This window comes from Phascolarctos cinereus, unplaced genomic scaffold (genome assembly GCF_003287225.1).
Source record: "Phascolarctos cinereus isolate Bilbo 61053 unplaced genomic scaffold, phaCin_HiC Scaffold_4;HRSCAF=312, whole genome shotgun sequence".
Lineage (NCBI taxonomy): Eukaryota > Metazoa > Chordata > Mammalia > Diprotodontia > Phascolarctidae > Phascolarctos > Phascolarctos cinereus.
The window spans coordinates 548,129,585-548,142,186 of NW_027555847.1; the positions used below are offsets into that span (position 1 = coordinate 548,129,585).

General features: G+C 39.0%; 1 protein-coding gene and 1 pseudogene across 1 annotated transcript in view; both read left to right on the forward strand.

The window, feature by feature from the left end:
• The window catches only part of KIAA0319 (KIAA0319 ortholog), a 126,742-nt gene that overhangs the window by 54,958 nt on the left and 59,182 nt on the right, over positions 1-12,602 (forward strand). The window contains exons 6-9 of the mRNA XM_020986843.2: positions 4,444-4,541; positions 7,815-7,902; positions 9,087-9,179; positions 12,151-12,283. Of these exons, the coding sequence (XP_020842502.1) occupies positions 4,444-4,541; positions 7,815-7,902; positions 9,087-9,179; positions 12,151-12,283 (412 nt within the window). The remainder of the gene's footprint in view (positions 1-4,443; positions 4,542-7,814; positions 7,903-9,086; positions 9,180-12,150; positions 12,284-12,602) is intronic.
• On the forward strand, positions 5,459-6,292 carry LOC110208725 (cyclin-dependent kinase inhibitor 3 pseudogene; annotated as a pseudogene).

Consider the following 12,602-nt stretch of genomic DNA (forward strand, 5'->3'; position numbering starts at 1 on the left):
CCAGGGTTGAGGAACCCGCTGCCTCAAAGTGTATCTATTCTATGTATTAGCTATTGCCCTGTGATAATCCACCATACACAGGAAGGAGGAAGGAAGGAAGGAAGGTGTGGGAAAGGATGTAGTAGAATCAGTCAGAAGGCTTAAGTGGGAGTTTGCAAAAGCTGTAGGGTAGAAGGAGTAGCCCTAAACCTCCTGGATCACTTCACAGGAGATAGTAGAAAATACCTTGGTGAGAGCACTAATTCTATTATATCACTCATACTTATGTTAGGAAGCACCAACAGCTTAGTTCATCTGTGAGTCCTATGGAACATAATCATTTTTAAAGGAGATTTGGGAATTTTTCATTCAGTTTAATACCCAAGTTCGTTTTTTTCCCTTTTATTGGTATGTCATGAGATTTGTGAAACTTCACAAGCCAAGAAGATAATTTTGTTCAGTCCCCTGAGCTGAGGTAGAGATTGTGATGAAAAGATAGAAAGGGGTAGTGTCTTTTTTGCCCTTCTTTAGAGGTATGTGTGGAATGGATTTCTTTTAATGTCATGCCTTGCATTTTTTTCCCCCGGAGAACAGAGGTGGCAACTAACTAGTGGTTAATAATAACAGCTGATATTTATATAGCATTTTAAAGTTTGCTAGGAGGCACAGTGGATAGAGTGTTGGGCCTGGAATCAGAAAGACATCTTTCTGAGTTCAAATTTGGCCTCAGACACATATTAGTTGTGTGACCCTGGGCAAGTCACTTAACTCTGCCTCAGTTCCTCATCTGTAAAATGATCTAGAGAAGGAAATGGCAAACCACTCCAGTGTCTTTGTTAAGAAACTCCCAAATGGCATCGGGAAGAGTTGTACACAACTGAACAACCACAGCAATTAAGGTTTGCAGAGCGATTTACATGCATTTGATGCTCACAACAATCTGTACTATTAATAGTCTCCTTTTACAGATGAAGAAACTGAGTCTCAGAGGGGTTAAATGATTTGTTCAGGGTTATACAGCTAATATGTGTTTGAGGGAGGATTGGAAACCAGTTTTCCCTGACATCAGATCCAATATCATAACTCCACTAATTAGGAGTTACAATGAGCAATATAAGGATTGGACTAGATGATCTCAAAAGTCCCTTTTACTCTGAATGCTAGGATCCTATGAACCTCAGCCAGAGCAATTACCTAGGTAGGATTCCCCCAGTCAATTAAGCAACAAGCATTGATTAAACACTTGTGTGCTGGGCACTGTGCTAAATGCTCAGGATACTAAGAAAAGCAGAAACCAGCCCCTGCTCTTGAGGATCTCACAGTTTAATGTGGGAGGCCACATGTAAACAACTGTGTACAAACAAGCTCTATACAGGATAAATTGGAGATAATCAACAGAGGAGAGGCACCAGCATTATGGGGGGGAGGGGGTTGGGAAAGGCTTCATATAGAAGGTGAGGTTTTTAGCTGAGACTTGAGGGAAGGAAGCCAGGGAAGCCAAGACGTAGAGGTGTGGAGAGAGAGCATTGCAGGCATGAAGGACAGCCAGAGAAAATGCTTGGAGTCAGGAGATGGAGTGTTTTGTGAGATGAGCAGCAAGGAAGCTTAGGGTCACTGGATCAGAGTACATGGGGGAGAGTAGGGTGTAAGGAGGGTGTTAATACTTATGCTATCTCTCAGGATTGTGAGGTTTGTGAATCTTAAAGCATGATATAAATGTGAGCGATGATGAGATGTGCTGCTAGGTCCTGATTAGTGGGAATAATGAATCCCCTGAAGTATCATATTACTAGAATTTGCACTACATATTTCCTATGAGCTAAAACCAATGACCGTATTTTACATGATTCTACCTTTTAGTATGAATTCAAATACATGTGACCACTTTTGTTGTTGTTCAGTCATGTCCAACTCTCCATGATTCCATTTGGAATTTTCTTCCCTGCCCCCCCACTTAATAGTATTTTTTTCCTAATTACATGTAAAGATCATTTTCAATATTCACTTTTATAATATTTTGAATTCCAAATTTTCTCCCTCCCTCCTTTCCTCCTTACTTCTCCTCCTCCCTCCCCAAGACAGCAAGCAATCTGATATAGGTTATACATGTACAATCATATTAAGCATATTTCCACATTAGTAATGTTGTGAGAGAAGAATCAGAACAAAAAGGAAAAGCCACAAGAAAGAAAAAAAATCGCAAAGTGAAAATAGTATGCTTACATCTGCATTGAGACTCCATAGTTCTTTCTGTTAATGTGGATAGCATTTTCCATCACTAGTCTTTTGGAATTGTCTTGGATCATTGTATTGCTGAGAAGAGCTAAGTCTATCAAAGTTGATCATTGCACAATATTGTTGTTACTGTGTACAGTGTTCTCCTGGTTCTCCTTACTTCATTCAGCATCAGTTTATCTAAGTCTTTCCAGGTTATTCTGAAATCTGCCTGCTCATCATTTCTTATAGCACAATAGTATTCCATTACATTCATATACTGCAACTTGCTCAGCCATTCCCCAATTGATGGGCATCCTCTCCGTTTCCAATTGTTTGCCACCACAAAAGAACTGCTATAAACATTTTTGTACATGTAGGTCCTTTTCTCTTTTTTAATGATCTCTTTGGGATATAGACCTAGTAGTGGTATTGCTGGATCAAAGGTTATGCACAATTTTATAGCCCTTTGGGCATAGTTGCAAATTGTTCTCCAGAATGGTTGGATCAGGTCACAACTTAGAGTTTTCTTGGCAAAGATACTGGAGTGGTTTGCCATTTCCTTCTCCAGCTCATTTTACAGATGAGGAAATGGAGACAAACAGAATTAAGTTGACTTGCACAGGGTCACACAGCTAGTAAGTGTCTGAGGCCAGATTTAAACTCAGGAAGATGAGTCTTCCTTATTTCAGGCCCAGCACTCTATCCACTGTGTCACCTAGCTGCCCGTGACCACTTTAAGGGATTCATCATTATTCCTACCAGTCTGGACCTATCTTTTTCTGTTGTAATTCTAGACCACTTGTGGTCTAGAATGTAGGGTGATAGAAGGAAAGAAGGACTGAATCTAGAGTATCCAGGTATGGTGGCTGTAGGTACCTGTTGGGGTTCACTACTACAAATATAGAGGTCCCGGTTCTACTGCCTGTGCCATATATCCCTTCTTTAGGAATGAGGAGCTGGGAATTAGCTCAGTTAGTCCAAGTTGGAAAGCCAACTTTAAGATGGATCTGAAACAAATCTTTGTCACCATTAATTCTTCCAGTCCTGGGCATGCTTTGTGTGGGCTCTGGAATAGCATCTGTGTCAGTCCTGTACCAACACAAATACCTGTGAACAACCTCACTTAGGTCCATAAGGTAGGGCAATCAGAACTTTGGCCTAGGGTGCCAGCCTCCAGGGGAATCTGCTCCTTCCCCAGAGTGGAACCATTGTGCCTGTGCCTTTTGCTGTCCTAGTGCTTTGCCAGCCTCTTCCAGCCTGCGCCCTTCAACTGGACCTGGCTCCCTTACCTCCCTCCCTGCCCTTGTGTTGATCTCTTTTTGTTTGATACACTAGTTCTCTTCCCACCTCAAATACCTTGGTGGGAATGCTGAGGCAATTAACTTCCAAGTCATTCAGCTGTTCCCTACAGTCCTGGAGAGCCTCAGATGCTCTTCGAATCACCCTGCCCTTATCTTTTTCTGCCTTTAAATCCCAGTCTCTCTCCTTCAGCTGACAATAGTACAGGCAGAATATTGAATGTTAGTTCAACTGGTGGAACCAGAGATTAGCTATATATTATTTTTTGTAGAAAACAATGGAAAAACAAACAAACAAATCCTGTACTAAGGGCAAAGTTATAACTGGTTCAGATCTCTGTGGAGCTGAGGATGTCAACAGAACCTGTAGCCTGGGGTCCTGTCCCACCTGGGGGAGATAGGGAGATGTGGAGTTATGACTAAAGCCTGTAGCAGCAAAAAAAGATGATGCTTTTTTAGTTTTTAGTTTTTGGGGGATTTTTTTAGTGCAAGGATTCTTATTTTTGGGGTCTGGGAACTTAGCTTTTCAAACTATCTTGATAACTGTATTTCATTATAATTGGTTTGTTTTATTAATCCTAGTATTTCATTTTATCCACTTAAAAGCATTATCCAGAGAAGGGGTCCGTAGGTTTCACCAGGCCACCATAACACAAGAAAAAAAATGGTTAAGGAAAATCCTTTGTAATAGATGTAGTAGACAACTTCTTGTAAAGCTATTTCAAGTTTTCTAATAAATCAGATGGGAATGAGATAGATCATCTCGTTTCAGAGATATATAACCTGTTGTTCTGTACTTGGAGATGAGCTCAAAGATTTGAGGCCAGTATCAATATCAGGCCTTTTGGCTTCAGGTCATTGTTACCACCCTTTTTCCTAATGTGTACACGAACTGTCACACAAATAAAAGCTAACAACTCTTAAATATGGATTTTTTTTTTCCTTTTAGAAACAAGTTACAACTATGAGTGGAGTTTGATAAGCCACCCTGTGGACTATCAAGGTGGAATTGAACAAAAATATATGCAAACTCTTAATCTCTCTCAGGTAAGTAGGATGTGGCTTAGTCATGTTCTACTCTTAGTGCTAGCTTTCTGCTAACATTGTCTGGGCTCTTTAGTCCTTGAAAGGTCCCTTTTTGGAACTCTGGCTGTGGTAGATTTTTATTATTTTTTAAAATTTAATTTTGGATACCCATCAATTGGGGAATGGCTGAACAAGTTGTGGTGTATGAATGTAATGGAATACTATTGTGCTATAAGAAATGATGAGCAGATGAACTTCAGAAAAACCTGGAAAGACTTGTATGGACTGATGCTGAGTGAAGTGAGCAGAACCAGGAGAACGTTGTACGCAGTAACAGCTATGTTGTGAGATGATTACCTTTGATAGATTTAGCTCTTCTCAGCAATGCAAGGATCTAAGAATCTCCAAAAGTCTCATGATATAAAATACTGTCCACATCCAGAAAGAGAACCATGGAGTTTGAATCCAGATTGAAGCATACTATTAGCTCTTTTTTTTGTCTTCTGTTTTGTTTTGTTTCTTCTTTCTTGTGGTTCCTCCTATTGGTTCTAATTCTTTAAAACATGACTAATGTGAAAATATGCTTAATAGGAATGTATATGTAAAGCCTATATCAGATTGCACACTGTCTTGGGGAGGGAGGTGGAGACGGAGGAGGAGAAAATTTAAAACTCAAAAGTTTATGAAAGTGATTATTGAAAACTAAAAATAAATATAATTTTTATTTTTTTAACATCCATTTAAAATTTTTTTGAGTTTCAAATTCTTTCCCTTCTTCCAACCCCTCCCATTGAGAAGGCAGGAAGTATAATACCTATTATATATGTGAAGTTGTGCAAAACATATTTCCCTATTAGACACGTTGCAAAAAAAAAAAAGCAAGAAAAATAAAGTTTAAAAATGCTTCACACGTGCTTGATGTCAAGCTCCCAGCAGCCTTGCTGTGAAGGTGATGAAGGTGCTCAGTACAATGCAGACGAGTGAGTTTGACTCATCTGATGAAGAGCCAGTTGAAAACGAACAGACTCCATTTCAGGTATCATGGCTACCCTTATCCCTTGTGAATTGTTCTCAGTTTCTAGGTTTATGTTCTCTTCCAGATTGTAAATTTAAAGTTGTTAGGAGAAATCTCCAAAAGGACATGGAAGAACTAAAGAACCTTGATATACAAGATATATTTGTGTTCTGTACCAGAGGAGAGCTGTCAAAATATCAGGTACCAAACCTTTTAGACTTCTATCAGCAGCATGGAATCACCATTCACCACCATCTCATCCCAGATGGAGATACCTCTGACATAGACCAATGTTGTGGAATCCTACAGGAGCTTGCAGTCTGACTTGAAGATAATACATTGTTATGGAGGACTTGGGCGCTCTTGTTTTATAGCAGCTTGCCTCCTACTGTACTTATCTGACACAGTATCACCGCAGCAGGCAATTAACAGCCTTCGAGATTTAAGAGGATCTGGGGCCATACACACCATAAAGCAATATAATTATCTCCATGATTTCCAAGACAAACTGGCTGTACGTCTGTCAACAAGAGACTCGGTATCAAGATGTGTATCTAGATAAAGAACAATATCAATTTACCACACATAAATAAGATCCTTTCTGAACTTTTATTTAGTCATCATAAACTATTACTAGAGTAACCAATTCAAGTGAAAACATGCCTGTACAGATATATCCCTAAAGTTGTTTTTTTGACAGTTTTCATTTTGTGTTCTTATTTGGGGATATTAGATGCATAAAAATGTCCTTCCTGTAAATGAGCCCCTTGTCTGTTTTATGTGGGTACTGTATTGTATGATTGCATTCAACATCATTTAGGTATTTGTCATGATCCCTGTGTAGTGCTAATTGGTGAGAATAGAAACCACCCTGGTCCTTGACATCACTGTGTAGTGCTTGACTATGAGAAGACTGGAAATTTCTTGGGCACTTTGGTTCTTGATCAATAAAAATCAATTGTTTGTTTGTTTTTTAATGCTTTACTCTGTATTCAGAGTTCATCAGTTCTCTCTCTGAGTGTGGATAGCATTGTTGTAGATTTAAAAAAATCGAATGACTTTGTTACTGCTTTCCTTCAGTGTTGCTATTCTCTTGCAGGAAACCCTGTTCCTTGAGTTGACTCCAGCTGTTCAGTCATGTCTGACTCTTCGTGATCCCATTTAGGGTTTTCTTGACAAAGATAATTTCTCCATTGCACCACCTAGCTGCCCTGACTCTAGCTAGCCTAAGTCTAATTGTGATCTCATTGAAGTCAGGTTACAGAGCATTTATTGTCTACTTTCCAGCTATTCCCCTGTGAGCTGAGTTAAATAGATTCTGGGACCTGGTGTCCCCAGCTCTCCATCAGGCTAATTTCTTGAGTTTACCAAGACATTACAATCCATTAATGCCATTATATGAGGCATGTAGGTGGTGCAGTGTGCCTGGAGTCAGGAAGACTCATCTTCCTGAGTTCAAATCTTGCTTTAGGCACCTACTAGGTGTGTGACCCTGGGCAGGTCACTTAACCCTGTTTGTCTCAGTTTCATTTGTAAAAATGAGCTGGAGAAGGAAATGGCAAACCACTCCAATATCTTTCCCAAGAAAACCCTGAATAGGGCCACAAAGAGTCAAACACAACTGAAATGACTAAACAACAAATCCCTTTATATAGTGCATATTATCCTATAATGCATGTAAGTACCAAACAGAAGAAAGGATAGGGAGGTGGGCACCAACTGCTCTCACAAACTGGGAACCATTTTTTTTTTTTACTCCCTACCAGGTGATTATGAATTAAGTTGCTTTCATGCCCCTTCTTTGGCCACCACTCCTCTGTTATCTCCCCCTTAGGTTGTAAACTCCTTAAGGTCAGAGAAAGTTTCATTTTTTGTATTTGTACCTCCAGACCTTAGTATAGTGCCTGAAACATAGCAAATCTATTATAAATGTTCATTCATTCATCTTTTATGACAGTAGCTGATTTGAACACTGCATCAACTAGTAGGATGTTTATACACAGATTCTTCTTTACTTGTTTAAATGCCCTAGAGCTCTGTTGGATTTTTTTAAGGACTCCTGGAACATTCTATCTCCTTTAGGGGGTCTGGTGAATTTCTGGGCTAGAATTAAAGATTTTTCAGTGAGTCCTTTCTCACGTTCCATCTTTGAGAAAGTGGTTAAGGCATTTGAGCCATGCCTTCAGGTAGATAAGATTTATGATTTTTCTGGGTGATGAATGTTCTATTTCTCAAGACACGTTTGTTTTTGTAACTAGGGACTTTTCTATGTGTTACAGTTGTCTGTAGGCCTTTATTCCTTCAAAGTGGCTGTTTCTGGTGAAAATGCTTTTGGAGAAGGATTTGTAAATGTCACTGTTAAGCCAGGTAAGCCAGTTTAAGAAAATCCAGCTAAGTGGTCCATTTGATGAGGCTTCTTGTTTGGTGAAAGCTCATTAATCATTTCCATGAGCCTGAATGACTCAAAAATATATTCATTTATCTTTCCTGTGGAGTTTGTTCTTTGGTACTAAAACAGTGTAGCAAAAATGTATTTTTTCTATATTCTTTCTAACATCTGCTACTTTACTGGCACTTGGGTAATATTTATAACAATTGGCCATCTGAACTTTTGACTGAACCAAATATCTTGGCCTCCTATTTCTTACATGGATTTTTCTCCCCCTTTCCCACAAACCCTACTTCCATTCTTTCTTTTTTTTTACCCATTCTTCCCAATATAGTGATTTTTTAAAGCTGCTTCGAGGTGAACATTTGGAAGATGAGAGGAAATTTGTAGAACTTTCACTACAAATCTATCCTTACCTGTCTCCTCTACCTTAAAGTCTTTGCACATAGTAAATGAAGTAATAATAATAACAGCCAGAACTTATATAGTGATTTAATATTAGCAAAGCAGTTCAGATATATCTCCTTTGATCTTCACAACAACCCTGTGAAATAGGTGCTATTATTGCTCCTCCCCATTTTACAGATGAGAAAACTAAGACTGGGAGAGGTAAAGTGACTTGTCCACAGTCACTCATTGAGTAAATGTTGGAGGGAGGATTTGAACTCATGACTTCCTTGTAACTCCAAGACTAGCACTTCATGCACCATAACCACCAAGCTGCCTTAAAAAGGCATAATGAAGCCTGTACTTTGAATGTCCCTGAACAAAAATAACTATTGTACATAGATCTTCTTTTGATTGCCTGTGACACAGGGGACCTGGCCAGGTAACTCTTGAGCTTGACCTAGAACCCAGGACTCTTGCTTTCCTATTGTAGCATCAAGCATGGCCATGTTTAGTGGCTAAGTACTTGGGCATCAGAAGACTTTGGCCAGAGTTGGGTTGGGAAGAAAAGGAGAGACTCTAGAAAGAGCTTTTGAACTTCACAGTAGAGGCCCGAAGATCTAAAAGAGACCTTCCCCAGGTGGGACTTACTAGGCAAGCATCATCTCCACTAGGCTAGGAAAAGGAAACAGAACACTGATTTTTGTGGTAATGAATGTTATACATACAACTTGTGCTTAATTTGGTTTCCTTTTTTCTTTTCTCCATCACAAAGCAGTGAGAACCAATCAGTCCCCGGTAGCAGTAGCTTCTCCCAAAGTACAAGAGCTGTCCTTGCCCACTACTTCGACCTTCATTGATGGCAGTCGTATGTATTTATTGGGTCATCTTTTAGTTTGCATGCTCTGAATGCTAGAATTATTGTATTCGAGTCATTCCTTAAGCATAATAGTGCTTGTGTACTAATTTAATGAATCTTGGAATAGTGAGACATATTCCACAGGAGCATGGGATTTAGATCTGGAAGGAAATTGTGCTTTTCTCTTTCAAATTTATGTTATGTTTCCCCTGTTTTGTTTGGGGCTTGGTTTTACTCCATTTAAATAATTTTTATTAATCTACTAGGACATTTTGGTTCAAATCTTTGTTTTGGAGGTAAAATAATTCTAAATGAAATTACCTTTCCCAGTGTTTTTTTCCATTTAACGGAGAAGAATGAATTGTGAGAAATGTTAGCAGTGTTGTTCAGTAGAAAGTAAGTTCCCTGAGGGCAAGGAATCTTTTATTTTTGTTTTTGTATCCCCCATTATCCAGCATAGTGCCTATTAGTGCAGTAGGCACTTAATAGATTGAATTGAATTGCCTTCAACACTCATTTTTGTGGTATAGTCTTTTAATGCTGTGTGTGTTCAGATTGCATCCCAAATAAGACTAACAGGGGCTCCAAGGAGGCTGAGCAGACAATGAGAATCAATTGAGCATGTGTTGTCTCCATGGCTTCGTTCAACAAGCTTAGGTTACAACCTGTGTTAGCATTTTATGTCTATTTGATCAAAAAGCTTTTGCCTAGCTGATAAGCTTAATGAGGCATGGTTTCCTTGATTTGTTTGGAGAAGATTACTCCCCATTAAACCATTCAGCAGGATGAATGTGCAATTCAGTCATTAATGCTTTTATGTATTTTGAACTGGCCTTGAAAATAACAGAAGCCAAATTTATAGTGGTCGGACAATTTAATTTGAATATGACATAGGTGTTGACAGTTCTTGTTCTTTAGCAGTGTAATAACAAGGTCTGTGTTGAATATCAATTATTGAGAATATTTAAATGAGAAAAATAGCCCTTGATGTTTGTAATTGGAACTCAAGGTAGAATAGAATTTGAGATTCTAGAGAGCACCTAGTCCAACTTCCTCACTTTGCAAAATGTGGAAACTGAGTCCCAGGGAGGTTTTAATTTTTTTCAAGGCCACACAGGTTGTAAGTAGCAGAGCTAAGATTTGAACAAAGGTAATAATAACAACAACAACAATAACAACTAACACTTACAGTACTTTAAGTTTACAAAACGCTTTATACATGCTATGTAATTTAGTCCTCACAGCAATCCTGAGGTAGGTGCTATTATTATCACCTACTATTTTACAGATGAGGAAACTGAAGCAGATAGAGGTTAAGTGACTTGGGCAGGGTCACAAAGCAAGTGTCTGAAGCAAAATTTGAATGAAGGGCTTCCTTACTCCAGGCCCCACATTCTACCCACTGTGCCAGATTTAGTGCTCTTGACACTATGCTATGCTGGAGCCAAACAGATCTTAAAAATAATCAAGTCCAGCAATATAAATTTTTTTTAAATTTTGAGGCAATCAGAGTTAAGTGACTTGCCCAGGGTCACACAGTTAGTACGTGTCAAGTGTCTGAGGCTGAATCTGAACTCAGGTCCTCCTAACTCCAGATCTGGTGCTCTATCCACTGCACCACCTACCTGCCCCAATGTAATTTCTTAAATGAGAAAATCAAGGCAGAGATGGCACACCTTGGCTAAGAATGCAAGATATATTCTAGGGCTGGAACTAAAGCCAAGTCTTCTGGCTCCTAGTCCAGTGTTCCATCTGATTCACAAAAATACCTGCAGGAAAGCTAGGGCAAAGACTACTGCTGATAACTCTGCATATGGGGTGAGGACAAAAAGTTAGCACTTTGTATTTCCTCTACTAGAGCCCTACTCTAGTGCCTCATAGGATAATGAGCTGAAAGGGACCTCAGAGGCCACCTCGTCCAATGCCGTTATTTTACAGATGAGGAAACTGAGGCCCAAACAGGTTAATCAATTTGCCAAGGTCACACTAGTTGTAAGTCGCAGAGTCAGGATTTGAACCCAGGTACTCTAACTCTAAATCCAACAACTTTTACACTTTACTGTGTCCCCACTTATATGGCATGGAGTTGACATTTGAGTTCTTGAAGGCTTCTTGAAGCAGAAGAGAAATACTAGTAGGTCCTCACAAGCTATGACAATGTGGACCTGGCAACATTGCTGCCTTCCAAGGGTCAGACTTGGAAGGATGAGCCTGTGATGAAGCTCATAACTAGAATACTGGCCACCAGGCAATGAATTATTTTTTCTGCCACTGCAACTAATGAACATCACCTGCCAAAGTGTTGAGGGTTTTCACCCACAGCAATGGGGAGAATCCCTACACCAATGAAATATTGGATCCTTGAGTCGATGTATTACATACTTATTACATGTTCAGATAATTTTATATCCTCAAATGAAGAAATGTTTACCTATGTAATAATAACTAGCATTTTTAAGCACTTTAAGGTTTGTAAAATACTTTACACATGTTCTATCATTTGACCCTCACAATAACCCTGTGAGATAGATATTTTTAATATCCCCATTTTACAGATGAGGAAAGAGTGGTGGTAAGAAGTTGAATGGCTTCCCCAGGGTCACATACCTAATAGGTATCTTAATAAGGATTTGAACTCAAGATTTCCTAACTTTTAAGTACAACATTCTATCTCCTCTGCCATGTAGCTGCCCCAGTATGTATATGCCAAAAACATCTGGAAAGATGAATTGGAAAAAACTGATCTTGTTTTAATTATGGGATCATAAGATGTAGCTTTGAAAAGGACCTTAAAGGTTATCTAGGCCAACTGTGTCATTTTACAGATGAAGAAACTGAGGCTTTGAGAAATTAAATGTTTTTTTGCTAAGTCACACCACTGTTAAATGGATTTTAACTAGGGCATTCTCACTAACACTATCTGCCTCTTCAATTCTTTTTTTCATGTTAGTTCTGATTTTTAAAAAAATCTTTTATATAGAAAGTACAGATGATGCTAAAATCGTGAGCTACTACTGGGAAGAAGTTAAAGGGCCCCTAAGAGAACAGAAGGCATCAGCTGACTCCCCAGTCCTGTATTTATCTAATCTTGTTCCTGGGAATTATACTTTCAGGTATGTGGACTCCTTTTCTTTCTTAGCTTTTTCTTCATAGTACTCTTACTTTGATTATCAGTTGGCCTTTGGTCAAATTGTCTTATGTAGCCTGATTCTCCTCCCCGAAGTCAACTACGACAAAATATTTTACTTCTTTTGGTTTTCTTTAAGCGTTATGGAAGAAATGGTTTTGGGGAGGAAGCTGTGCTTGAAACTTTTTTAGACATCCCCACCACCACTACCAACTCCACTACTACCACTGTCACAGTCATTAATTCGTATTCACCGAATGTCCATTTGTTAGGAGGCAAAAGATGTAGAATACAGTGTTGTCCTG